This window comes from Pyrgilauda ruficollis, unplaced genomic scaffold, assembly GCF_017590135.1.
Source record: "Pyrgilauda ruficollis isolate IOZ18807 unplaced genomic scaffold, ASM1759013v1 scaffold80, whole genome shotgun sequence".
Classification (NCBI taxonomy): Eukaryota; Metazoa; Chordata; class Aves; order Passeriformes; family Passeridae; genus Pyrgilauda; species Pyrgilauda ruficollis.
In genome coordinates, this window is record NW_024529933.1 from 1,178,117 (window position 1) to 1,204,258 (window position 26,142).

General features: G+C 44.8%; 2 protein-coding genes across 4 annotated transcripts in view; one reads left to right on the plus strand and one right to left on the minus strand.

Annotated features, from left to right (window-relative positions):
- The window catches only part of AGK (acylglycerol kinase), a 35,422-nt gene extending 26,467 nt beyond the window's left edge, over positions 1–8,955 (plus strand). For both annotated transcript variants that reach the window (XM_041487503.1, XM_041487502.1), the window contains 3 exons: positions 2,164–2,234; positions 6,473–6,557; positions 8,488–8,955. In XM_041487503.1, the coding sequence (XP_041343437.1) occupies positions 2,164–2,234; positions 6,473–6,557; positions 8,488–8,625 (294 nt within the window). In that variant the 3' untranslated portion in view covers positions 8,626–8,955. The remainder of the gene's footprint in view (positions 1–2,163; positions 2,235–6,472; positions 6,558–8,487) is intronic.
- A 1,394-nt stretch (positions 8,956–10,349) lies between these two features.
- On the minus strand, positions 10,350–25,801 carry DENND11 (DENN domain containing 11). Of its 2 annotated transcripts, none has more exons than XM_041487513.1 (9): positions 25,455–25,801; positions 20,110–20,209; positions 18,925–19,083; positions 18,089–18,242; positions 17,711–17,849; positions 17,109–17,240; positions 16,769–16,919; positions 16,507–16,575; positions 10,350–15,426 (listed from the first exon to the last, which is right to left on the minus strand). In XM_041487513.1, the coding sequence occupies exons 1-9, from the start codon at positions 25,687–25,689 to the stop codon at positions 15,231–15,233; spliced, it is 1,335 nt and encodes a 444-aa protein (XP_041343447.1). In that variant the 5' UTR covers positions 25,690–25,801; the 3' UTR covers positions 10,350–15,230. The 2 variants fall into 2 exon arrangements, 1 of the variants encoding a protein (XP_041343447.1); XR_005956852.1 differs by having other exon boundaries at positions 15,410–15,426; positions 16,507–16,571.
- Between the last annotated feature and the right edge of the window lie 341 nt (positions 25,802–26,142).

A 26,142-nucleotide genomic window follows, 5' to 3' on the forward strand; every position in this document is an offset into this window, starting at 1 on the left:
ATTCCAAATGCTGCCTGCCCACAGAGTTTTCCTGTCTTGCTAAACTCCTATTCTTGGCTCTATATGAATAAAATTTACTATTTCTTGGAAGAAGAGGTCCATGATTGAATCCAGGAATGGGCAAGTTTCAGATCCAGTATGAAAGCACAGGAGACCAATGTAAAACTGGGATGCAGTGGGATCAGAAAGAATTTGTACAAGGCTTCAGTAGCCAAACAGAAGTTTTAGGATTTCCCATGAGTAAAAAAAGGACCAAGAAGCATTCCTTTCCCTATGTGAGAGTCTCTTTTTTGAACTTCTGCTAAAAGGAAGCTGAGCCTGAGTGTCTGGCTGGATTTTTTTTTTTGTCTCTCTTTTTTAGACTTGCAGAGTGGAGTTAAAAATAATTGGTACTAGGGAAAGGACAGGGGCTACACTGATTTGAAGGAAAGGAAGTGCAGGTGATTGAAAGGATAGAAGCAAGGCATCAAAGGAACTGTTCCTGTCATAACCTTCTCAGCATGTTCATGCTGTTCATTCACTGTTTTAGAACCTCTCTTTGGCTTATGCCTGTGTTTTGGTGCAATTTTACTGCTGTGAATGCTATTTGGATAGATGTCAGTCTTTAATTTTACAGGAAAATGCTTACACAGTGATCCTATACTCGTGAGCTTCCCTGCATTTCCTCTTCGTGGGTACAGGAAACCCTTGCCACTATACCCAGGTTAACAGGAGGTGTTGAACTTTCTGCAATATATTTCTTCCTTAGAATCCGGGTCTTTAAGAACATGAAAATGTTATGTGTGTTATATTGATACATTATCATTGTAGGATCAGACCAAAAGAAACCAAACAAGCAAATTTACTTTTTTTAATGTTCTCCTGGTTTCTCCTTAGAATATACCACCATGAACTTTAGTTTCTTCTTCATTGTGGGTTATGATATGGACTGTCAGTGTCCTAGTAATGGTAGAAGCTAGACAGAGACTAGTATTTGGGTATTTTTTTTAGTGGTTTCTAGGTGGCACTTGAACAGAAGAGTTTTGGTTGTTGAACTGGATGGGAGCCAGTGATGTAAAGTAAAAACAGACCTACCAAGAGCAGAAAAAGTATCAGATTGCCACAAACTCCCTTATGCGCTTTCTGTGGTTCAAGATGTACTTTAATATTGGTTTTGAAAAGAAGGAAGTGATGTAGGGTTCTCAGGGCTCTTGCATAACCTAGAGAAATGGACAAGTTCATGTTAGACCAGTTGTACTTTCCTGTTCCTAGAGCTGGAAATATCTTGATACTGCATCTCTTTTTCTAAACGTGTGGATCCCTTTTACTGCATTTAAGTCCTTCTCTTGAAACCATTGTCCCTGTAGTCCTCAAAGCTGACCAGCAGCTCTCTGGAATCAATACCAGGCCATATCTGCTGACTGCTGCCAGTCACTCCTGTCTCTGTGTCTCACCTCAGATTCATGCAGAGGCTGCCCCATTGAAGGAAGCTGATAAAGCCATACAGGTGCAGCTCACGCAGTGCCTCTGCAGAACAGCAAAGGACTAAACCAAGTTCCACTAATAGATGCATTTATTTTTACTTTTGTCATTTTGATTGCATCTGCACACTGCGACTTTTGCCACGACAAAAATATTAAAAAACATAAAATATAAGTTGCATCTTAATCAAAATTGCTTTCCTGGAAAAAGCTGTACTGTATACTCAGTTTAAGGGCAGGCTGTAAATAGGAAAGAAACTAAGTGAGGAGTTTAAAGAATTGTTACCAAGGACACTTTGATTTCCAATTTGTATTGTTTAAAATTCTCTTACTGTGGTGTTTGGTGGCCAAATGTTGTATCATTGTACTATTGCTTAAATTCATGAAACACCCATTGAATAGAAATAAATAAGTAAGCGTAAGAGATCTGCTATTGTCTTTAAATGTAGCAAGAAGCCAAACGTGTGACTCATTATTTTGATTCTTGTGGTATTTATTGAATATTCATTAACGGGAAAATAATGTCTGTAATTTCTAATTCAAATCTCAAGTTGAGATTTGAATAAAGCATGAAATGCAGAAATGCATCTTCTGTCTCCTTTTGGGGGACAAAGGACTGGCCATTGTGTGAACATATTGCAGTATCATGGGTGTGGCATTTTCAAATGTTAACTGCTTGATTTCTGAATCCTTTTTTGCACAGCGCACTGAGGACTTCATGGACATTTGCATCGAAGCAGAGAGTGTCAGCAAAGGGGAGTTTGTTCACAGAGGGTGAGTATGGGAAGGCTGCAAAAAGGGGGCAGGATCTCTGAAAAGTGTGCTGGTTTTCTCTCATACTGTGCTGCAAAATTCAGAAGCAGAGGACTGCAAATCACACCAATCAGTACTGCTTCTTGGGGACTAGTACTTTTTTTCTTTAAAACTCTTACTCATCTTCTGTTTCTGTAAACAAGGCAGAAATCCAGAACCTGGAGTATTCAGAACCTGGAGTTCTTCATAGCTTCTGAGTTTCCTATACCTTTCGTCTTTTCCCCTGTTGCTGTAAGTCAGTACTGCTTGGATATTACTGTCCTTACTGAGTTTTATAGGCATCTGTGCAGATTTAGCCCAGAATCTTTTAGGCCTAGCTGCTCAATGGATTGAGAGGTGGGTCACAGAGCTGGTTTGTTTGTACTAGTGGTATCTGGGAATTCTTGAACTGTGATGAGACAGGCCCTCCTCTAAGAGGGCCTCTTCTTTGCCTCAATAGCTCTTGTGAGAAATTAGGTCTGAGCTGGAAGAACTTTGGAAGATGTGAATTTAAACAGGGACTTTAAACAAATGTATTCGTCCTGCTTGTATGTGGAATAAGAAAGGCTGCAGGTGTGAAGAAGCAGTGTGTGGAGAAAGTGAACGTTACTGCTTTCTTTGTGCTTGTGATGTTGCCTTGTAGTGTGCTTGTTCCTCCTGCTCTTACAAGAAGCAAATCAGAGCTGCCTTTTCCAGCTCCTTCTTACAGTCCACTCACAAATACATTGCGTCTTCAGTACAGGTTTTACCAGCAACAGATTTTCCTGCTAAATCCAGTGGAGCTCCTCTCCATATTACCTTTTATTAATTTGCTGTTTTCTCAGTCTTCGAGCTCCCTCTAGTGAAATCAGTGTGAGGATTTCAGTGCAGTTTTACCTGCTTGTCATCACCCTAATAATTCCTGCAAGATACTTGTTTGTGGTACTAATGGCAACTCAGGCCCCTTATTTGAGCCTCCCAGGAGCCTCAGTGGGAATAGAATCTTCTGACCTATGCATACACTGTAAGTCAGGTTACCACCTGCAGCTGCTTTCAAATTGTATGAGCATGTGGACTGTTGTTGCTTGGGACTGATTTGTTTGCTTTGAAGGCTACAGAAGGAAAGGAGGAGGCAGTTTTCCTATTAGATGCAAGAGGAATCTGATCTTGTAAAGGAGATGTTATTCTGGGTTCTCAAACATTTTGCTGGCAGAAAAATGTAGATGAGTTTGTGTGACTCGAGGGAGGCATATTCAAGTGTATTCCCAGTGTAAACAATACCTCCTGTGTTGACTGGATGTCTTCCTGCAGTAGTGTGGCACATTTTCTGACTGCAGTTACAGTGTCATGCAGAAAAAGCCTCTGAGGAGCATTACCACAGCCCTGCTGTTGAGAGCTAATTAGAGGCAGTACTGAAAGCTTTGAGCTGTTCAAGCAAAGTTCAGAGAAACAAGCTCTTTTGATTAAATAGTGCCAAAAAGCCTGTAGGTAACAAAGACAAAGAAGTGTGGGGGGTGGGGGAGCAGTGGGAGGGGATGGTTAGTTGTACAGAAAGGAGTCAGAGCAGAGAAAAGGTGCCCTGTTTTTTCAAGGCAGAATCAGGATGTTCAGAGGTCCCACTGTGCCTTTGCCAGCTGGATTTGAGTTAAGCCCATTATCAGAGGCCCCCCATTGCCTAGCACCAACAGGGTTTGTCTTTGGAAATGTGTGAAACAGCTCTTTCTTTTTTCTTCTGTTTTAGTGCATAGTTTAAATACCAGAATTTGGGGGGTTGAAAAAGGTTTTTAGAGGAAATACTTTATCAGTTCAATTAACAAGGGGTTTTTATATTGGAGAGGGCACTGACATGAGCTGATGAGAACTGATGGGTCACACAGAGAAAACCATACATCCAGCAGGAAACTACCATGGAGGCTCAGGCAGTGTGTGTGTCTTGGGGATTGTGGGGATGCATCAGTGTGCTGGAGGGCAGCTGCTGTTTGATTTCCAAGAAAGGAAGAGATTATCCTGGATGTATAAAAGTGCCTCTGGCTGTGGATCAGATCTGTGTGAACAAGAGCATCCACAGCAGCCATAGAGCTGATGTTTTGATACGGTGGGGGAAGAACAGTTGTGTCCAATGGAGTGGTTACTAAGAAGTGCTGCAGGGAAGGAGAGTAGGCATGGAAAGTGTGGCATTAGTAATCCACATCCTGGTAGCCAATTTAGATTCTGTATATGAAAATATGGAGAGTTGTCACTCCAGGGCACGATTGCAGTTTATCATCCACAGTGCACAAAACTGGGGTTTTTTTATTAGAGGTCTTACTCTGAATCATTTAACACTGGCAGCTTCTGGATATGAAAATGATGTTCCAGTTGTGTGTTACGTGCAGTAGGTGTTGTGGTTCTCTCTCTGCCTGTATTTTTGTGGTTCAAAATAGAGTGGGATGCAACAATCAATGGAAACTTGCTGTTAGACTTCTGATCTTGTTCCTATTTCACATTGCTGTCTGGTCTTGAGTGAGGACCAGAGTCTAAGGGAAATGAATTATGATTTTTTTTTTTCTGCTGGACCACTAGAGGGGCAATCACTGCAGGTGAAGTTGTGTCTTGTTTGCTTCTACCAGTGTTCTCCTTTGATTGATCTTTAATTCCATGTCTTGGCTCTTTTGAGTTTACCTTGACCCCACAATTACATCTCTATAGAGCTTCATGTGTCTTCATTGGCCAAAAAAATCTGCTTGCTCACCAGAGTATGCCTTGTATGATAAACTCCAAGCAGGTTAAACTTTAAGTGAGGAATTTTGCTGCTTGTTTGTACAGCACTGTATAAACTGATAGTATTGCATGCCATCAATGATTTATAATTTATATTGCTGGAGGATGTTTAATTCCCTCACAATCACTCATCAATCTTTTAGTGTATACATATTTGATTAAAACCAAAGTTTCCACAGTTAATATTGCTTCCGTCCTTCCCTGTCCTTTCCTTAGCTTTTCTTCCTTTGTCTTTGATTCTCATCTCCTGTTTCAACCCTCTCTTCTCATGTTCCTTCTCTGGGATTTTCTGTGACTTAAGAGGCGCTGCCTTCCTCAGGGCATAGAAGATTTGGTGTACAGGGAGATTCTGACATGACTTTTGTGAGTTCTTTTCCTAGGCAATATTTAAATACACCTTTCTTTCATATCAGTCTAGAGATGGAAATTTGGGGACAGTAGGCATTGCCTGTCAGAGAAATATCTGTGATAATTCCACCATGCTTGAGAGTTGTGGTGTATTAACACAGTAATTCTGTGCTGTTCTCTTTGCTATTTGTGTGTTGCTGTCTGTCTGGAGAGGGGCCCACACTGAAAGGTTGCTGCCTGGGGTGCAGCGTACCCTTTGCCAGGGGTCAGTCAAAGGTTACATGTGTAGTCAGTCAGGAGGCCAGAGGAAGGTCAGCACAGCCCAGAGCTTGTGCTCACTCTGCAGCAGCACTTGTGGAGAAAAGGAATCACAACTTGCTGTTCTCTAACAGCTGAGACAGTGACAGGACAGCAGCCTAAGCCTTGAAAAAGACCACGTGGCACTTGCAACACCAGCTTTCCCTGACAGGAAACTGCATTCCATGCGGTCCCTTTTGTCATCAGCAGAAGTAGGAAAGGAAGCAGCACTTATCTAAGTACAGTACATAAATAAGAATCTCACAGGTACCAGAAGAGAGAAACTGTCAAAACTGGATATGTTATTTGGAATGGATGAAATGATGGGGGTTTCTTCATGAGTAATAACAGAAGCAGCTGATAAGAAATGTCATGCTGATTGGTTTTGATATGAAAAATGTGGGGGTTTTGTTTGTTTTTAGGTAGTAATTTAATGGTTCAATGTAACTATAATTCTGGTTTTTTTTGGCTTAGATTTTTTAGGTTGCTGGTAAGTTTAGTTGCATGAGATATGAGGAGATGGTAGTCACTGCAGGAAGTTCCCAGTTCAGCATGGAAGTGAAGAGCACAAAACTCTGCTCATTGTTCAAATATAATTAGTGAGCCTCAGAGCAGAAGCTCGTTGGAGGCTGTTGGTACATTATGATTTGCATTGTCTGCAGCAGAAGAGGGAAGGACTTTTTTACTTTTTCCCAGTTAAATCCACAAGTATTTGTGTATATAACCTCTAAGTTTATCAAATGCATAGTGATTTACCACAACAAAATGCCATTCCTGAAGAAGGCTGTTTCTGAGAGAAGCATGTCCTTACCTTACCTCTCTTTTGGTTTGGACAGAAGTCAAAAGATGCATGACCCACACATGTGTCCTGAAGGGAGTCAGTGCATCCAAGCCAGCAGATGCATCTTGCAACTTCCAGAGGTGAGAAGCTGAGAGAGCTGAAAAAGTCTTTCACTTTGTTTCTTGTACCTGTTGATGCTGCACTTTAAGAAATTCCTACTTTAAATCTGGGAGATTGATTACACGGCAAGTGAGACACTCAGCTCCACAGTGCAGCCAATGAGTCCCCTGTCAGGACAGACATACTGAAGTTCCCCAGGTAATCTGTAAACCTGATGGGGGACTTTGTTCTGCCACGAAATAGTGGCAGATATTTTATGAAGACAGTTGTGGTGGTTAAAGGGTCTCTTGAGTGTATTGCATACGAATGGAAGTTCCACCTGAACACTGGGAAGAAATTCTTTACTATGAAGATAAACAGGCACTGAAACAGACTGCACAGAGAGGTTGTGAAGTCTCCCTCACTGGAGATACTTAGTATCATCTGGACACAGTCCTGTGCAATGTGCTCTGGGCTGACCCTGCTTGAACAGCGAGGTTGGACTCCACTGTTCAACAGGGAGGTTGGACTCCTCCAGGGAGGTTGGATGATCTACTGTTGATTCAAACATTCTGTAATGCTGTGATATGCAGATCTTCTTTTCCTTAGCACTGAAGATGTGTACATTTTGCCCTAGAAGGCATTGTGCTGTAGAGAAGAAGATAAATATTAGAGAGAAAGGAGGGTAAGGCAGGGCAGGGGAGCTGAGATCAGTATAAAGAAGTGACCCAAAACTTTGAAATGATGAAGCTGAGAAAGAAGACTGTGCCTGCCTGTGTGATTTAGATTCATCTTTTCCTGCCTGTGAGCTGTTATTGTGGCCCTGGGAAGACAGTTTTTTGTTTTTACAAGGACATTAAATCAATCTCCTAGATAATTTCTGTTTTCAAGTGATCTATCATTTGGCAAAATAATTCCATATTAAGGGATAAAGAATGTGTTGAAAGGCAAAAAAATCTGTTGCTACCAAATAAAAATCATGAATTATGATGTCATGATTAACCAGCATCCTAATGCTTCCACTGAATTCAGGTTGTAATAAATTTGTGATTCTGAAAGAATACTCTGCAGTGCTGGGCTAAGTACAGCTTAAGTAAGGGTTGTGGTATAAAATAAGCTGTTCATACTGCAGCTGCTGCTAAGATCTTCAGAACATGGGTGCATGGTACAGAGCAGTTCAACTCCATGGCCCAGCTCCAGTGAAGGAACTGGAGGCAGCCCAGATGAGTCTCACCAGTTGATGTTGATGGAGGTGGACTGCTTTGCTGTATGTCTGACTGCCAGAACTTGTACTGGTTCCTCTAGTCTGTGCTGCTCTGGTGTCCCAGTTTCCTCGGAGCTGGTTTGAGTACCCATGTAGCACAGCCCTCCGGTGAGTCAAGGGCACCCAAAGCAGTCACTGAAGTTGTTTTTAGGTAAAGTCAGCCTGCCATTTTGATGAATGGTTTTAATCACATGGTGACTTTATCAGCATTAAACACTTGAGAAAATTCTACTGCTGAGTAATTCCTGGCCAGTAAATTACTTTTCATCTCATGTTTCAGATCAATACAGTAAAACAATGCTGAAAGGGGTTTATGACATGGATTTAATAGAAGTTACTTAACAGGCATTTCTGCAGATTAGTTTATGTCACCACTGGCAGACCCAAGATCTAAGTGCACATAATTGTAGTTCCAATAGAAAAGAATCCTTCAGTATAAACAATGTGGGTCATTAGAGCTTCCTAGCATTTAATTATCACTAATTAGTAACTAAGTGAGGTAACATCTCTTGCACCAGACTCTTAATACATTCTGTGCGGTGAAGGATAGGTCTCCCTGTGTCGTGGAGAGAAAATGGGCTGGAAGGCAGAGGCAGGGGGTCATCTTGGTTGAGACTGAGCTAAGTATGCAACTGTGTTTTATTAGTAAAATCAGCATTACAGCCTTGCTGAAGTAACGTTTAATGTTTAACTGTCACTGCACACAGGGCACTGAGGGATCCTTTGGCATTGATAATGAGGAGTATGAAGCTATGCCTGTGGAGGTGAAGCTCTTACCCCGCAAACTCCGCTTCTTCTGTGACCCCAGAATGAGAGAGCAGCTGCTGCAGGCAGCAGTACAATGAGAGTTCATGGCAGAAGGGCAGTGTTCACCAGTCTTACCAGGGTCTCTTCAAGGCACATGAGACCTAACTAACCTGATTAACCCCACTAGACTAATAAGCCTTTTGGCTATTTTTATGTGCGACGTACTTCCATTGGAAGTGTATCATTTGACTGGTCTCAAAGGGGTTAAAAATGCAAATGAAAATTCTGAAAAATGCATGTTAACATGATGGCATCTTTTTTTCCCCCTCCCCTAAGAAGTCATCCATTTATAGCACTACAGGCTGAGTGCTGTGTGCCACATGCTACTGCTGCAATGCAATTGTATATTAAAGTAAAATTTAAGTATACTTGTCCTTGTGTTCTAAGAGTTTAGGTTTACATTACCCATGTAAAAATCTTGCAAAACCCGGGATCCTGGAAGAAAATATTTCGGGGGAGTAATGCTAAGGAATTCTATGAAACATTGGAATTGCCACATTAAAACAGATGGTTGGTTATCTACTCTGTCACAAAATAAACTGGAGGTTGGTGATACAAAGCTTTGAAGCAAGTTTAAAAATTCCCCATATGTATCTTGGTAATATATTTATGTTAATTTTTTTCGTCTTGCCAGATTCAACAGCACAGAGTTTCAGTAATTGTATAGTAGAAATGTATTCCTTTGAGCAATTTAGGTATGTTGCACAGAAGCAAATTGGAAAACATCATTGACCCAAAGCTGTATGAAGTACATTTGGAAAGACTCTTTAAAAAGCTGAGTCTTTTTTTTTTTTTTGGCAAGTATCCCTTTTATTCCTGCAGTAGTATAATGCCAGTAAGGATATCCAAATAAAGTTTATTATTTATTGTGTCTGATTGCTCTTCTTTAATGTAAAGAGTGCTCTCCACTCCATATGCAACCTCCATCCACTTGAGCCTCAGTACCATAATTATTTTGTTGCTTTTATGAGCTTTTATTTATAGCTTTGCTTTAATTGCTGAAAGGAAGTGTTACTGACTTAGGCAAGCTTATCTGTTGCCCTTATTCTAACTTAGAAATTCACATGATTCTGCCTTGCTTACTGGAAGAAAGAAAATTATCCTTATTTTTCTGATGTGATTGTCTGTAGTCAATGTGTTACAGTGTGGTCTAGTCCAAGTTAATTTGTTGACTCTCTGCTGTTATCAAAATACAGACCTAAGTGAGTTGGCTTCCAGCAGCTCTATCCAGGACTGAATCCTGGCAGCCTGTGCTCCAACAACATCCTCTGCTGGAGACATCTTAAAGGAAAAATGCCTTCAAAGTGGAAGCAGGTTGGGTTTCTGCATGATGCTGAAACCAAGCTGAATGTTCTTCCCTGGATTACAGTGTAGCGACACAAAGTACCTAAACTGGGTGGTCTTTAAAGTCCCTTCCAGCCCTAGCTGCTCTGTAACTCTTGACTGAGACCGAAGGGAATAGAAGCCTGTTAGTTCCATTTCATAGTTAATGCTGGCGATAGGACCTGGTTTGTGCTGTCTTTTGGTTTGCAGTAATGAAGAGTGCTCAGTGGAGCCCTGGGTCACTCTCCAAGGAACATTGTGGTTGTGCTTTGCTCTTTTTGCTTGCCACAGAGACACCTGGACATTGCTCTGCAGCCCCTGGCTCATTCAGAGTCAAGGGCAGTTCTCACCATTGAAGTTTTCCCTCAAGTTGATGTTTCTGTAATAAAATCAGGAATGCGTTTTTTCTCCAGTGGCAGGAAAGACAAGGCAACAGCCATTTCAAAAAGGTAAGCTTTAATTGTATTTAAAAATACCCATGTTTTTAGTAAGCATTTTCTCTACAGAGCCACAGGCCTATGGGAGCAACCACACATCTGCAAGATGCAAACAACATCAGAGCTGTTAGAATTACACCCAGCTTGTTGCAAGGGGTAAGGTGGTGAGAACTGGCTCCGTGTTCATCTGTACCATTTTACAGGGAAAATCACTAGTTCTCTTCCATAGCTCCCATTGCAATGTAATTCCTTGCTTGAGGGTAACCAAGAGATCCCTTCAGAATTGGTATTGCTGATGCTGTTCTGATGCTGAAGTACCAAGGCATCATCTGAGACAGAGGCTGGTATTTAAATATTCATATCAGCATAAGTTGAGTAGCTTGTACAAATACCATTCAAGTAGTTTTTCTCCTTCCTCTGCAGTTCAGAGTTCTTCCAGTATAGGGTAATTCTAGACCTCTGAATTGCAACATTGAGAAGGGAGGTGTGAGATAGACACTACATAAAATAGGCAGGGGCTGAACCCACTATCTGAAGTGTTGAGGAAAGGACTTAGTTCTTATGTTTCTGTCTGACAGCAACACAAAAATCTTCTTTTGCACAAACTCCAAGACAGGAAGGAGGAGTAGAATCCTAGGTCCCACTCACGAAAGCACTTATCCTGGCTTCAACTTACAATCCATTCTAGAAGGGCTTAAAATACTGTAACATAAATAAAAAGGAGGGATAACAATCTAATGATGGACCAGCTCAAGGCACCTGTTTATTTTGACCACATTTAAACATTCCCATTTGAATGACATGTTGCATTAACCAAGATCTAAAATCCTGGTTCACAGGCATTTAGTACCCTCAGTTTTAGACAGATCACACTGTTAAGTCAATATATTTCAGTCCCTTGTAAAATACATTTGTGTTGTCCTTTCTCATAATTACTACACCACTGGTTTTGGGAAGGTGGGAAGAAGACAGCATCTAACTTAGAAGTAATGGCTAGGATGAGAGTTTGGGTTAATGTATATGCTTTTTACCTAGAATTCTGCTTTAGGATAGAGTGCTCTTACCCTGCTATTCCAGGAGCCACTGTTTTCCACCTCCCCGAGCAAAGCGTGCCTGTCCCTTGCACAGTCTGTGGCCAGGAGGGCCACAGCTACTCCCAGCCTTTTGCTTATTAACTTTGACAGGTGTTAAAATGGGCTATCTCCATAACCCTGCTTTACTAAATAACCTGTACAGGGAACTACTTCCTTTTGAAAAGGTGATTGAACTTTCTTCTGCCCAAAAGGATGGTGAACACACAAGCTCAGCTCCTGTGACAGTCATGACCATTGGCTGTAACATACACTGCAGTAAGTACCTCATGTATGCTAGAAAATAAGGTAGTGGCATGTCTGTAAGACAAATCTGAATTCTGATTCCATAAAGTGCCTTTCTCCTAATATCCATTATAGTTCTTTATTGGTGCTATGCAGTTTGGCCTAACCTTGCAGTGAGAAGACTTTTCGATGATTTAGATGTCTGGCATGGTGTTGCTTGTTCAGATTGAAAACCAAGCTTTTATGTCTCTCATAAGCTTTACCCTTCAGTGCAGATAGTACAAGTAGTAATAATTCATTGCTTGATTATACATTTCTAGTGCAGCTTGAGTTAAGATGCAGTTAGGAAGTTCTTGTTCTCCTGGTTCAAGTCAAGCAAGTACAAGCTGAGAACCTGCACTGGCTATCCAACAATTTGAGTTTTGGAAAATACACAGGGGCACAGGGTAGACCTGGTTACCGTAACCACCATTCAAACCTGGGCTCTTATCACAGCAACTGACCAGAGGCATTACACCCAAGAAACTGAAGGCACCACTGTAAAGGCAAAGGGAGAAGACAAATCAGCAATATCCTATCTTATACCACATTTTCCTCCCTCTTTTGATTCAAAACATACCCAGTAGATGTCTCCCAGCTGCTACTATGCAACAAAGCACCAGTTGAGTGTCCAGGAGAGGATTTTTAATATCTGTACATAACTGTTTTACCTTGAATTATGGTATCTTCTGGAAAGATAAGACTCAGTTAAACTGGTTCCACAGAACAGCCCTTCATGTCCCAAGCTATTAACAATTTGTTTCTATTATGTACCCATTACCCATTTCTTGAGAACTTTCCACATGTGACAAAAATAAAAGTGCTATCTTTTAGAAAGGAGTGCAGGTGAAAGCACTTCAGCAGCTAATCAAATAAGGAAGGGGTTAGGAGAGAAGAGTCTTCTTGTTCTGTCTTCTGTTGGACAGCTTCCTGACTTTTGTAGCTGTTGCCTGCCAAGAGAGCCTTGATAGAGAAGCAAAATTACAAGGAAGAACAAAATTACAAGGAAGAATAAGATAGGCTGCAACCATCCAACTGGTAGCACATGCATGCTGCTACAGTAATCTGCTTGCTTTGATGCTTCTGCACCCATACTACTGCTAAGAACTGAGGACCTGATTTCTGAAAAGCAGACTTTTAATAAATCAAATAGGAATTTCAGGAGCTTCTGCTCAGTGGGCTATGTCAGTGCAGTCTACCAGACCTCATGTTCCAACAGTTTGTAAACAACAGTGCTCTAATGCAGGGTGTTAGAAAGCCTCTCACTGCAGTGACTGTAAAATTTCAACATTAAATCAAAGGTTTGTTTCTGTTTAGTTTAGCAAAAGGCAAAGAAAATAGAAAGTCATTAACAATTGACCACAGCTAAACTATGTAGCAAACCTTCAAGAAAGTGAGAGGAGAAATTGCTTGTGACTAGTTTCAGTTCTGGGGTTTTTTTTTTTTTCTTTTGATGTCTGAAGAAGTGACAGCAATACAAGGGTAGCTCAGCTGTACTTCCTCAAGAATCGTCACTGCAGACAGCATGTTAAAACAAGTGGAAGTTAGAGAAAAAAAGTGTGGAGGTTGTGGGCCACTTTTACACGTCAGGTGTCAATTTAAAAACAAAGCCATTTCTTAAGGAGACTGGTCTTTCCATTAAATGACACTCAGCTGTTTTTACCTCTTTCTCCATTTTTTTCCCCAACCTTCTAAGGATGGTGTTACAGTTATTGTGAGCAATTGACAGTATGAACAACTGCATATTTTCTTCTGTACAAAAACATCCCAAAGCCTTGAAAAAGCCCTGGAAAAGCAGCTTGAAAAAGCTGCTAGGGGAGTGACTGCTCAGAGAAAGGCAAATTGCAGGAACAACTGCCTCCCCCTTTCCAGAGGAAGACAATCCACAGAGGGTATGGTTGGAGAACATTTGCTTCACCTGTTTCAAAAACGTGCTTGCCTGCTTTAGAGTGGGTGAGATCTCAGTGGTTCAGGTTCTGTCTCATGCTATAAAATGCTAGGACAAATGGATACATCAGCTACAGTCTGCATTCCTACAGTGCACAGAAAGCCTCCAAGGGTGCTGAAATCTGTAATGATAGAAGCAGCAACTAATCAGCTATAGCCACAGTTCAGGAAGAACAGTCAGCTGAAAGCTGATATTGCGACTAGCTGAAGGATTTGGAGCAAAGCTGTATGTCACACGTAGAACCCACAGTAGCATTCTTGGATTTTGTATGGCAAAGGGATTATTCTTTACTGGGATGGCCTTCTTGGAGGAACTTCAGGAACTGAATCCTATTCTTTCAACAGCATAAGAAAACATCTGTTTCATCTGGTTCTACAGCTCTGCCCAGAAAAAAAGACAGACTTGCTTTTAAACATTGCTCCTAGCGGCTGTGCCAGGTAAGAATACCAAACTCCAAGGGAGCCTCCTGCAAACTTCAGTTGTTCCTGCTGAAAGGTCTGTTCTCTGTCTCACACAGAAAGCCAGGGATAGCAGCAGGCAGTGCTGAAGGCTCAACAAAAGGATTAGCAGACAGTATTAAAGCAAAGGAGCAACAAGTCCCATCAGCTACAAAGGAAGGGCTAGTGACGTTAGTTAAAGCATACTTAATCTACCCCCCCCAGCCCAGCACCATCTGAGCTGAGGCTGGACAACAGTGACTGCAAAGTGGCTCAGTGGTGTTGGTCCTTGTTAAATGGGAGACCATCTTGCTGGTTTGAAGATTTTAAACTAAAGCAGCAGATGTGATGCAACTAAAAGCCGAAGGTGGTGGTGGGATGATTGAGGAGAGAGGGTGCTCTTCTCCAGCTATGAGATAGGTAGGTGCAGTCTCTGCCAGTTTAGACCACCTCAGATGCTGAAAGTGAAACCATGCTGCTCCGGTAAGCAAAGTCATAAGATCCTGTAGCATCCCCGATCCCAAACTTGCTTCTGGCATTTACAAGGAAGGGTGGCTTGACTCCAATTCACCTTAAAGTTGCGTGAGGAGTGTTTAAATGAGTCCTGGTTGTTATCATTGATTTAACTGTCCCCACCAATAAACTTGGTAGGAGCTATTTATGAGATTGGGCCATTAACAGCTTGTGCTAAAGCCCTCTTCAGTCCCCAAGTGGAAGGGGCAGTTGATAGGAGGATTTTCCAGAAAAGTCTGAAAGCTCAGCTGTAGCATTTCACATTGGTTGTCATCAAACAAAGTGCTTTCCTGAAGTCTTCCGCCCTCAGGTATCCAGGCCAGGCCAAAACCTAGCTATCACTGGCAACAGTGAGGTTTGGTGCAAAGGTGCCACTGGTCCTAGCTAAACAAAACAAAAACACACAAATGAAAGGGAAAGGGAGACAAAACCAAAAGGAACCTTAGAGCAGGTACTCACTGGGAAGTTGAGTGTGAGAAAATAAAATCACATTTTGCTTTAAAATTATAAATACTCTCCATATAAAGTTATTAAATAACTGTGGCTGTGGTGAGTTCCAGTGATCCTCCTAAGCAATGTCTAGTAGTCTTTAAAAAGTGATCTTTGCTCCCCATCTCTGTTGCCCTTGGTTTAAGTGCAGCAGGGGTTGTCAATGACTAGCATAACATCAATGCCATACACTTCCAGGAGGTCCATAAGGAAACTTCGATCCCCTTGGGGATCCAGGCCCATGCCTCGTGCGTGGTCAGCTGTCAGTGTCTTGTCCTGGCTGGCTGACACCTCCATCAGCGTCTGGAATATGCGGTTGTTCTGCTCCATGAAAAACCTACAGGGTAAAGTCAGCAAAAGGGATTGCACACACTCTCCAAAAAGACAGCGTCTTTACCAAACAGGCAGCAGAGCCCCAGAATTGCATTTAACCCCCTTTAGCCAGAGATCCCACCTTGTTGGGTGGTGCTGTAGTACTTTTCCATTCTCTCTTTGGTGACCCAGAATAAACAAAGATAAAGCAGTAACTGTTAATTGACAGCGGTGCTCCCATCTGTGGGTGTCATTTCCCTCAGAAGAAGCCACGTTATCAGCTAAAGTGTGTTCTGTGGTCACCAAGCAGGTACATCACACCTACAGCTCCCATAATGTAAAGGAGGAAATAGTGTTGTCACCCATCTGATAAGCCAATGAGTAAATAAATAAATTCTCCATTACTGGTGCAGAACACACCAGTGAGAGCTACTTCTTACCTGTTGTTTTCTTTGAAACATGCAAAGCTACTCAAAAAGAGGTCTGGCTACACCTGTGAAGCTCAACAGTCAGAGCTCTGCCCCCACAGCCCTTCACACAGTTTCATCCCATTACTTCTCACTTGCTGCAGAGTGTGAATAGCAACAGGCAGAGAAGGGCTTCAGAGGTGGTAGGCATGTGGTTTTTATCTAATTCTGTACCTCCCACTCTACACCCAGTTCTGGTTCCTCTGTTTGCCAGGTATGAAGTCAGCCACATCAGTGGGCCAGTTCTTCACATGCAGGTCTGATCTCCACACTGTACCAATCCCCAGTACAGTACAGTGCCTGCTTTCCATGAACACTGTCCTTTCCAGAGCCAAATGTTCTGGCAATAGTGCTTATGTTTGCGAGGGCATTCTTACATCTCCCATTGTGTTTTTAACATTCACTTCTCCCTTCTGGCACATAAGTGACCCCAGTGGATACTACGTTTTGGCTTCTCGAAAGGAAGATGATCTGAAGAAGAACCAATCTGTTTTTGGAATCCTAGAGGAAGAAAGCTAACTATGGAATTATGTCAAACATGCTGCTTCATAATATGCCAAACAGTGCAACACAAAATCAGTGCAAGAGGCTCCCTAAAACTAGCAGTGTCCAACGAAATATTAGAGGTAGCCACTCACAAGATAAAAAGGTCCTCTTCACAGGAGCTGCAATCCTCACCCACTTCTTGAGAATACATTAACATCTGCCTAAGAGAAGGGAGACAAGTTAATTGCACATACGTACTGTGAACCTCAAAGCTTTATGAGATGACCAGAATCTTCAAGAGATGAGCTGAACTAGTGGGATATTTTGAAAATACTACAAGGAGGAAAGTACAAAGGAGCAGTGTCCTCTTTATTCCACATCTCCTATCAGGAGCACCCAGACGTCTGTGATTACCTTTGGTCATTGAGCCGTCGGTACTTCTCCTTGTCAGCATTGTTAATTTTCAGGAGCGGTTGCAGATGTTCGTGATGCGTCTTCACATTCTGGTTGTCCACATAGACATCATAGAGATCCCGTTTCTGCTCAAATATCTTTTCTGTTGTACCTGCCAAAACCAGAGAAGATTTTCAGAGCAGCATGTTGCTTTCCCAGCAGACTAACTGTTCTCTCCTGCTTGCATAGTTAGTAATTCCATGCACAACCTATTTCTCATCAGTTCTATTCCACAGTCTGGTGTCTCAAGACATTTTGCAGCCTGAAGCTAAAAACATCATGACTAATCTATCATACTTACAGGCCACGTATGATACTTCTGTCTCCAGCATTTCTATGTCTGCCACATTCACATAGAAGAATGGTTTGGACTCTGGGACAGTTCCTCCAAGACCAGGCAGAGAAACATTTGCAAGGCAACAGCAGCAATACACTGTGGACAAGACAAGTACATCCTGAGATGCTTTTGGTTTCCCTTAAGGGCACTCTGAACCCCAAATGCCCAGTTCTCCCACAGGCCTCTATGAAAACAATGGTCAGAGCTCTGAAATGCCCTTAAACATCAGAACTTCTCAAGTGATGACATCTTGTTTTGCATAGGAAATAATGAGTTCTCTCATAGGAATCCCACATACTAGAATCCACAGATTCAGTCAGTGCTCTTATTGTCCTGTGCTGACAGAAACTGAGTTTGACAGTGCCAGATGTGTCCTTACTCACAAGGCCTGAAGAAAAGCATTTGGTAGGAAACGTGTAAATGCAGACTGGGTGGTGTCTTCATGAGGCATGGTCACAATGGATTTTGAAGACCTGCATGACGTCTGTCCCCGCAGTACTTGCAGGCAATTTCTGCAATGCTTCAGCCTACTAGATCAGAGCTCTGCAGTGTCCCTGGAAACATACCTCTATAGCAGACAACTCCAACTGGGGGTGGTGAAAATATCAGTATGCGCTTGCGCAGCAGGGCAAACTTCCAGAGGACAAGGATCTGCTCACCAAAGAATTTGATGAACTGAGACATACAGCCAGCAGGGTGTGTGATCTGCAGGTGGAGCGAAAGGGAAGAAAACAGCTTAGAGGTGAAACCGGGACACATGCACAGATGCTAAGGCTAAATGTGGGAGCAAGACCAGCACACAGCTTGCAACGGTCCAAGTAACAAAATCTTATCTAAGCAGCCTACAAAGCACGGGAGTGACTGCTTACATAAAGGAGTATGAGGCACCAGCAAGGAGCAGCAGCCCTCTGCTCATTCCTGCAGGCCTCAGGCACCTGCCTCACCTTCATCTCTGGGTACATGTATCTGTGGATAGAAGGCAGCCAGTGGACAGGTTGCTGAGAGCTGGGGGTGCCCTTGCTATCAGGGAGAACTCCTTTCTTGTCATCATAGAATGCCTCTAGATGGGAGTAGTGCCCTGGCATTTCCAGCTGGTGTCTGGAAAAGAAAAGAAAAAAGGGGAGATCTGTAGTATCTCCAGACTATTTGTTTAGTGCCTTGCCCCCAGCAAACATCTGCTCTCCCAGCTAAAAGGGATCCTGGGTGCTTCAGTTGCACAGATTCATCCAGGAGGGCTGAAGAAACATCAGGACTACGAGCTCTCAGTGCAGCCAGAGAACACACACATGCTGACACAGGCAGCGAGCTGGGGTGTGCATAGCACTGGTCCTGTTTTAAATACACTCAGGTAGGAACAGTTTTCTACCATCACCATTTTTGCTGCTAGATCCACTCAACACAACTGAAGCACACAACTAGGCAGGAGCACCATTACACAGTTAGAAGCCTTTTGTAAACCCCTAGTAAAATGGTTGTCAGAAGGAGAAAAGGGGAACTACTTGTTGTCTCAACTCTCCCTGTGACATCTATGTCTGCCTACAATAACCAGGGTTTGGGTATCATTTGACTAGCCTGTTAAGGAAGCAACAGACTGCTGCTAATCAGTTCCTTGTCTCCTTCACACTGTGAACCTGTAATACTTTGTGGAGAAATAGCCAGTCAAGGAAATCACAGCAGAGCATTGTCACTGAATTCTCACTTGCCTAAAACTGCTCTCTATAGAAGGAACATAACCTCTCCCACGTGGGGAATGGCCAGGCTCATTCCGAAGGGAACTTACCTGACCTGGTTCTCCAGGAAGTGCATGTACCTATACAGCAGTGTGTAGGAAGGGGAGAGGATGCCCACGGACTTCATGCGGGCACCACGCTCTAACTCACTCTCCACAGGCATGTTGGCAAAGCAGGCCAGGCCAAAGCAGAGCCCTTTCCGGAAATAACTGCAGACAAAGGTTGGACAGAAGGGTTAATGTTAAAAAGAAGAAAGAAGAAGAAAGGTAACTGAGGGCTAAAATTGCTGATTTGGGAATATATTTTCTTCTGTAAGGAGCTCTCTGAAATACCACCCTGCTAACTGAAGGGCTAAGGACAGGCCTTGGGTGCCCCAGTCTTCTGAGCAGCAAGACAAAATATTTAAGGCAAAAGTTCCCAGGAGTTCCCACTAAAGCCCCTACCAGCCATGTCACAGGCCAGTAAGTATAAAATAAGTAACTTGGAAGGAAGACCAACAGAACACATAATTCAGTCAGTGTAGAGCCCTTCCTCCAAGGAAGAAGCCTGCAGTGAATGCAGTTCTGAGTACAGTACAGCTACCTGGTCATATTTTGGGTTGAAGAACACTGATGATCAGACTGCAAGAGTTCAGTTCACATGCCTTTAAGAAAGTAACTGTTATTCCTGAACAAAAGGAATTGTGACACTGCAGTTCATTGCAAAACATTGCTGCATTGCAACATTGAGTTAGCAGAATGCAGAAAATTTCTCTCTTATGTGTTTCCACTGAAGGAACTAGCAAAGAAGAAAGCGAGTGAGACCTGTTTATAACAACATTTAAAGGAACCAAAAGTTCTGTCAGAGTTAAGAACATTGTTCTAAGTCCTGTTCCTGCAAAATCCTTCCCATTTCAGTTCTGCCATTCCTTGCCCTTCACTCTAGGCCCCTGCTGACAGTCTCTATAGTGGCAGTGCAGGTCATTTGCCCAGTACACATTAAAATTTGCGCACCAGTGAGAAGCTGGCCTGCCCCAGTTGGTCTCCACAGGCAAAGCAGTCATACAGCAGATCCCTGCAGCTTGCTGGTACTTAACATGATATTGAAAGTGTCTGAAAAGTATCTTTGGCAGGTAGAAAGCTTAGCAAGCCAGTTTCTGCAGGACCCTAGCTTCCTAGAAGATATTTTTCTTGAATGTTATGAATTAAGACGCACAACTAAGAAAGGAAGAAGTTATATAGCTCAGATGTACTCACATGAAATCTGACTGGATTTTGTGGGACCCGCTTGCCATGGATTTGAATTCCACACCTTCCAAATCTATATCTTGGGGTAAACACCATTCCACCATGTTGCCTGTAGAGAAGCAAATTCATTTGGGTAAGCTTGAATACAGTACCTGTTTCTAAAATGCATACATCATCAACAGGAAGTTGTTGCTTTTCTAACCCTGGGACACCTGTAACAGTGCCCTAACACAACTCCGGAACTCCTACATTGTCACAGACAGTACATGACATACAATACTCCACATTTCTCTTGCAAATGTTACTTGTAGCACAACATACAGACACTGTGGGACATTTGGGGCCACTTCTGAAGCTAGTGCTATTTTGTGGATTTATCCATGATAAGCTTAATTACAGAGCAGCTATGATTTTACCTGATGGTGGATAAGCTTTGGTCTACACAAGCATCCATCCCATTAAAAAGAACCAAAGGACAGACTGTTGCTCTTTAGGATGAGTTTCTGGGATAGCTCACACCACCAACAACATTTTTCTTTCCCGGTGCTTGACAGGCCTGGTCAAACAGAAACCCCTAAGTCATCATCCAAGTCATCACTTCTTCCCTGAAATCTCTCCTATTTTCTTTAGGATAGAGGAGTTACCTGAAGCTTTATATGGAGGCTGAGGTGATCCAAGTACTGCAATGTGTTTTTGCATGCTAGAATAACCAACAAAAAAATACATCAATTACAACCTAGATCAAGATCAGCAAACACCTGTCACCTGCTAACCCAGCCAGAAAGCATGCAGTTGTTCATGGGAAAACGCCACCTGAGGAGCCTGATCCTGGAACAGATGATATCAGAGAAGTCACAAAATGTCCCTAAAGCAAATAAGTCCAACAAGTCCAATAAGACCAGAAAAGGGGTGACTTCTCACACTTTCCCATGACAGCACTTCAGAGCCCAACCGCTCTCCTGGACATTCCCACTGCACTGAGATGTGCTCCACAGCTGTCAGTCTGTCCACAGCATTTGAAGTCATGTGGCTTAGTTTTAAAAACAAGGCAAACAAACCAAAATTCTTCAGGATAATGCAATGGCAGGTGCAGCAAAAAGGTGCTTCCTACTGGTTCACTCCTTTCCCTGCCCTTTGGGGTGAGCATTCCAGCAGTGCTTGCACAGACTGTGTACATTTGGAGGGGCCTTACACTCAGCCAAATCTCTGGGAGATATTTAAATCACAGGCCTCATTTCTGAAGCCTGTCTTTTGTCTCATTACTCATACTGCACAAGTATATGCCTGCACAGGAATAAGGCTTAGCCACTGACATTTAAATAGGCTATTTTTCTTCTCACATGGATGCTGCATTCAGTAGACCTCCCCCAGCCCTGCCTGGCAAGGACTTCAAAAAACCCAACAGTGTTAGGCATGGCAACAGGAGAAGCTATGCATCCAAGTGCCCATTTGCAGTGCACAAGCAGACCTCTCCCGGAGAACCAGGGAGCAGCAGCAGCCTCGTGACCCGAGCGCAGCCCTGTGCAGTCACAGGCGAGAGCACAGAGCTCTGCTGTGCAGCACCTCGGCCTCTGAGGCGTGTGAAAGGCTGGCAGAGAGAGCCAGTGACATCATAGCAGCCGCGCGCTCCCCTGGAGGGCCTGCAGATTATATATAGATGGTGGCTTTTGTTGTTTGGGGCTTGTGTGAGCCTGTTTGGTTTGCTCTTTAAAGGCACAAGAACCCTCCCTGAAAGTGTGAGGATGTCAATTCTTGAGACTGTTGCCTCATAACCATGAAATTGTGGTTAAGGCCAGATGTTAAGCCTTGCCCCATAGAGCATCCCTTACTGGTCATTACTTGTAGATTCATAGATGGATAGGTGAGAGTGCCAACAAAAACAAAGGAAGATGGGCTTTGCTCAGTTTAGTCACAAACACTGTCAGGTGTTACATCCACTGCAGAGGTGTTAGAGTGGACATTGTTTAAACAATGCTTGTTCTGTAGCAGCAATAAGGAAAGGATGCCTTGAAACAGATCTTTACCCTGCATGTGACCTCAAAACCAGCTCACCTATCACGTAGCTATTTTTTTTTTCTGGGATCTGTCAGGAGCAACCTGCAGCTGTGCTCCTGGCTGTTCCTCACGCCACCTTGCCCTATGAACACGAGCGACGTGGCAGTCGGAGAACAAACGCCGAGATTAAAAAGTAGGAAAGTCAGTCTGGCGAAACAGGAGAGCAAACAAAGGAGAGACTTCACCCAGATGCAATAGGACTGCCAGTCTGCCTGAGAAACCAGAGGAGGGAGGAGGGAGCAATGTTGTAGAAAAACAGGAAGCACTGCCCTTCCCCATGGAGAAAGCAGCTCTCGTGCACACAGGAAACTTTCCAAGTGAGAGTCACCCAGCATTAGAGAGCAGCCTAGTGATTCTGCTGAGAGTCAGATGTGCACATCTGATCTCCTGGAAGCTATCTCCCACCTTCAGGTCAGGTCTGAGCCAGCACTCATTTTCTAGTGTACAAAGTTAAAGATGTTCTTCCTCTTTCCCTTGTATTTCCTTTCCACTGGATTTTCACATCCTCACAAAGAAGATACTGGCACCAGCATTTGGGGTCATCACTTGTCACTCCTCACTATTAGATGTTTCCCGAGGGCTTTAGGGTCCCCAGCTGTGCAGTGCTACCATGTTGTGCCAGGACAGAAGAGGCATAAAGTGTAACCTAAACATTACACTCACTCAGTTTCCTGCATGGAGGAAATGTGGGACAGAAAAACAGAATATTTGCATGTTCACTGGTGCAAAACATATTACTTCCCTCTCTTCCTTGTCTCTCTCCATTACTCACAGACCCTTTAAGCTGTGTGGGACCTCCACAAAGGTGACTGTTATCAGCTGCCCCACAACAGCAGTGAAAAGAGCTCCTTCTCAAGTGCCACAAGGTTCACCATGCTGCAGGTGAGGACTGCACCGATTCAGAAGCTGCCTCTGGCTCTTATGTCAGTCACTCACATGGGCGCTGACAGTAACAGTGACCTGGCAACCCCATAACCTACCTTTGGAAACTTATCACATGCAACTGCTGTACACTAAGCTCTTCTACTTCAAGCCCTTCTAAATTTTGGAGAGAAGTTGTTACGTTCTTTATTAGCATGGTTACCAGTTCATGCTTCTACAGTAAAACCTCTCTTGCCCACCTACTTGCCTGTATTTGGGTAGACCCTACCTGGCATAACCACCTGCACAGAAATTCAGCTGTTCCTATGCCTCAGCAAGCTGCCAAAGAGGTCTGCCATGCTTTTTCTGGGCAGGATCAAGCAGCTCAGACACTAACTGGATGATTTCCTTTAAGTCATACACAAGGACCAGCTACTCTTACAAACATTAAAGAAGTTCCTCACACTATCTGATGTGGTTCACCAGTAATTCCCGCATTCTCTTTTTGACCTTAGCAAGTTCACACCACTGCAACTTCATGATGTTTTTCCAAGTCCACACCCTGTGCAGGGCACTTTGCTTCCCAGCTGTAAAGCTGACATTTGCTGGTATATTGCTCACAGTCCTATCATCCATGCTGGGTAGCAGCAGGAGGTTAAATATTCCTGGACTTGACAGACTACTCCAAGGCTGGTGACACCCAGCATTAACTGCACATCAGATGTGAGAAGAGCTGTTGCCCAACTTTCCCTGGACTTCTTTCAAAGCAACAGCTGGTTAAGAAAAACTCCTGAGAAAGCTCAGCTTCCTGCCAACTCTCAAGAAAATCTCACAATTTCATAGAAGGCATATGCTGTCGGATTGAAAGGCAACCTGCTGTTGCTGCAGTCACCCAGACTCTTTCATGTTTTGGATACTTAGGAGAAACACCTCCACTTTCCATCTCCTGGTGGAAAGATGACATCCATTCTTATTTCAGATTTTTATGAGTAAATTACCTCTAGACTGAAGACACTTCCCTCGGGTGCAATATGAAAGGGTAACTTCTCAAAATCCCTTGGGTGTTTTGGGACACTGCAGTCATGCTGTCTGACAGTGGGCACTGCTGACACCACATCACACCAGCAGCTACGTCCTGTTCTCTACTTCCTTAGGATATTCAGTTCAAGACTGGCATTCAGTCTTCACTACCAAGGCCCTCTTGTGAGCAGGATGTCAGGTACTTTCCCCTTCCACTGAAGAACTAACCTCACTGTGCTTTACAGACTCCTGTCTCGTGTACTTTTGCTGTGGATTTGCTAAGGCAGTGCCTGTCTAGAAAAGAAAGAGGAGCTCAGTCTCACATCTGGATGTAAATGGGCTCCTGAATCTCTCTCTTGCCTTTGAACCCCAGGTTGGTGCCTGGCAGCCAAAAGACCCAACAATGTGTCTCAGGACATCAGATCCCTCTGCACAGTAGTACCTGTGTTCACAGGTGCAAGGCAGGTGCTAACTTCCTATCTGTGTCCTAACATCCTGTTTGGTGGATACTGTGGGGGCAGTGGGACTAGGAAAACAAAGTTAAAACATTTTCTGAAATGCTGATTTACAGGTTTGAAATTAATAACCTCTGTCAGTACTGATACAACAGCATAGTCCAACAACATTGAGAGAGAATGATATGGCAATGAGAAGTAGAAAATATATTCTCTTGCCCCCCTCCTCTGCCCTCCTGGATCGCAGCACTCCTTCAAAGCACTAAGTCCCAGAGATCCCGCCAGAGGCCAGCCTCTAAATACACCGGTCACCAAGAAATACGCAGCTGAGCTGCTGCTGCTGCTGCTGATCATGCCCTGCGAGCCTTCCGGATTTACGCCTGCCACAAACGCCATCCATCACCGATAGCTGCGGGCAGGTCTGCGCCGCTCCACGGAGGCAGAAAGATGCTCTCAAGATGCTGCTAACAGGTTGGTGCCCTCCAGGCAGCGCTGGGCAGAGGCTCGGCCTAAATCTGTGTGGGGCGCAGGGGATGCCCCAGAGCCGTCCACAAACTCCCGGTGCCGTGGAGATACACCCATCCCTCTCCTCCGAGCGGCACCAGACGCGGCGCCTTCCTCCCGCCAGAACTTCTTTTCGGCGGGATGGAGACCAAAAGCAATCCCCCTTGTGCTCCGTTTTCGGCAAATGCGCACGGCCCCCGGTCCCCACACCGGCAGCCGTGCGGTGAAGCCGCTGTCCCCCGTGGGGGCAGAGGGCAGCCCGGCTCCCGCGGCCGCTCCGCACTGGGTCCGCCACGCTGCCCCAGGACGGCGGGAGGAGCGGTCCCTGGGAGGCGGGATGCGGGGGGATCGCTCCCCAAGCGAAGCCCAGTCCCGGCCGCATCCATCTTACTCCAGGGGCACCGGGAGCCCCAGGCCCGGCCCCCGCTTCCCAGCGCGCCCGCTCCCGGCGCCGCTCACCCGTGCGGGGGTCGAAGGTGACCACGAAGACGGCCACGATCTGGTCCTCCTCCGCCTCGGCCCGCTGCGGCCCCGCCGCCTCCGCCGGCCCCTCGCCGTCCCACGGAGCCGCGCTCCAGCCGCCGCCGAGCCGCCGCCCGCCGCCGCTGCCCGGCTCGGCCGCGGGCGGCGGCGCCGACACGGCGGGGCCCTCGGCCCAGAACAGCAGCGGCGCCTCGTCCGAGCGCTCCACCATGGCCGGGCCGGGCCGAGCGGAGCGGAGCGGAGCCGAGCAGAGATAAGTCGAGCCGGGCCGAGCAGAGATGAGCCGAGCCGGGCCGAGCAGAGATGAACCGAGCCGAGCGAGGCAGAGCTGAGCTGAGCTGAGCTGAGATGAGATGAGATGAGCCGAGCCGAGCCGAGCCGAGCCGAGCCGAGCCGAGCCGCACCCCCCGCGCGCACCGGCGGGGGGCGGGAAGCGAGGGGCGGGAGCACGGGGGTGTCACCGGCGGGGCGGGGCTGGGGCCGCCGCGCTGGGGAGCGGCCGGAGTCGCCCGGGGCAGCTGGTGGAGATCCCGGATCGGAGCTCTCCGGTGCCGGCTCCTGGAGGAGCACGGCGGGCTGGGGACAGTCCGCCTGCCCTTGCTTCACCTCCTCGCGCAGGGCAGAGCCAGCTGCCCGCCTTCTGTCTCCAAAAGGCTGTGACAGC

What these genes read in the sequence shown, in the direction of transcription:
- DENND11 (XM_041487513.1), bottom strand. Translation starts at nt 25,689, where the DNA reads ATGGTGGAGCGCTCGGACGAGGCGCCGCTGCTGTTCTGGGCCGAGGGC. An exon ending in CGACGGCTCAATGACCAAAG is followed by an intron (nt 16,576 to 16,768) that starts GTAATCACAGAC and finishes CCCTTCTCTTAG; the next exon opens with GCAGATGTTAATGTATTCTC. An exon ending in GAAGAGGACCTTTTTATCTT is followed by an intron (nt 15,427 to 16,506) that starts GTGAGTGGCTAC and finishes TTTACCCTGTAG; the next exon opens with GTTTTTCATGGAGCAGAACA.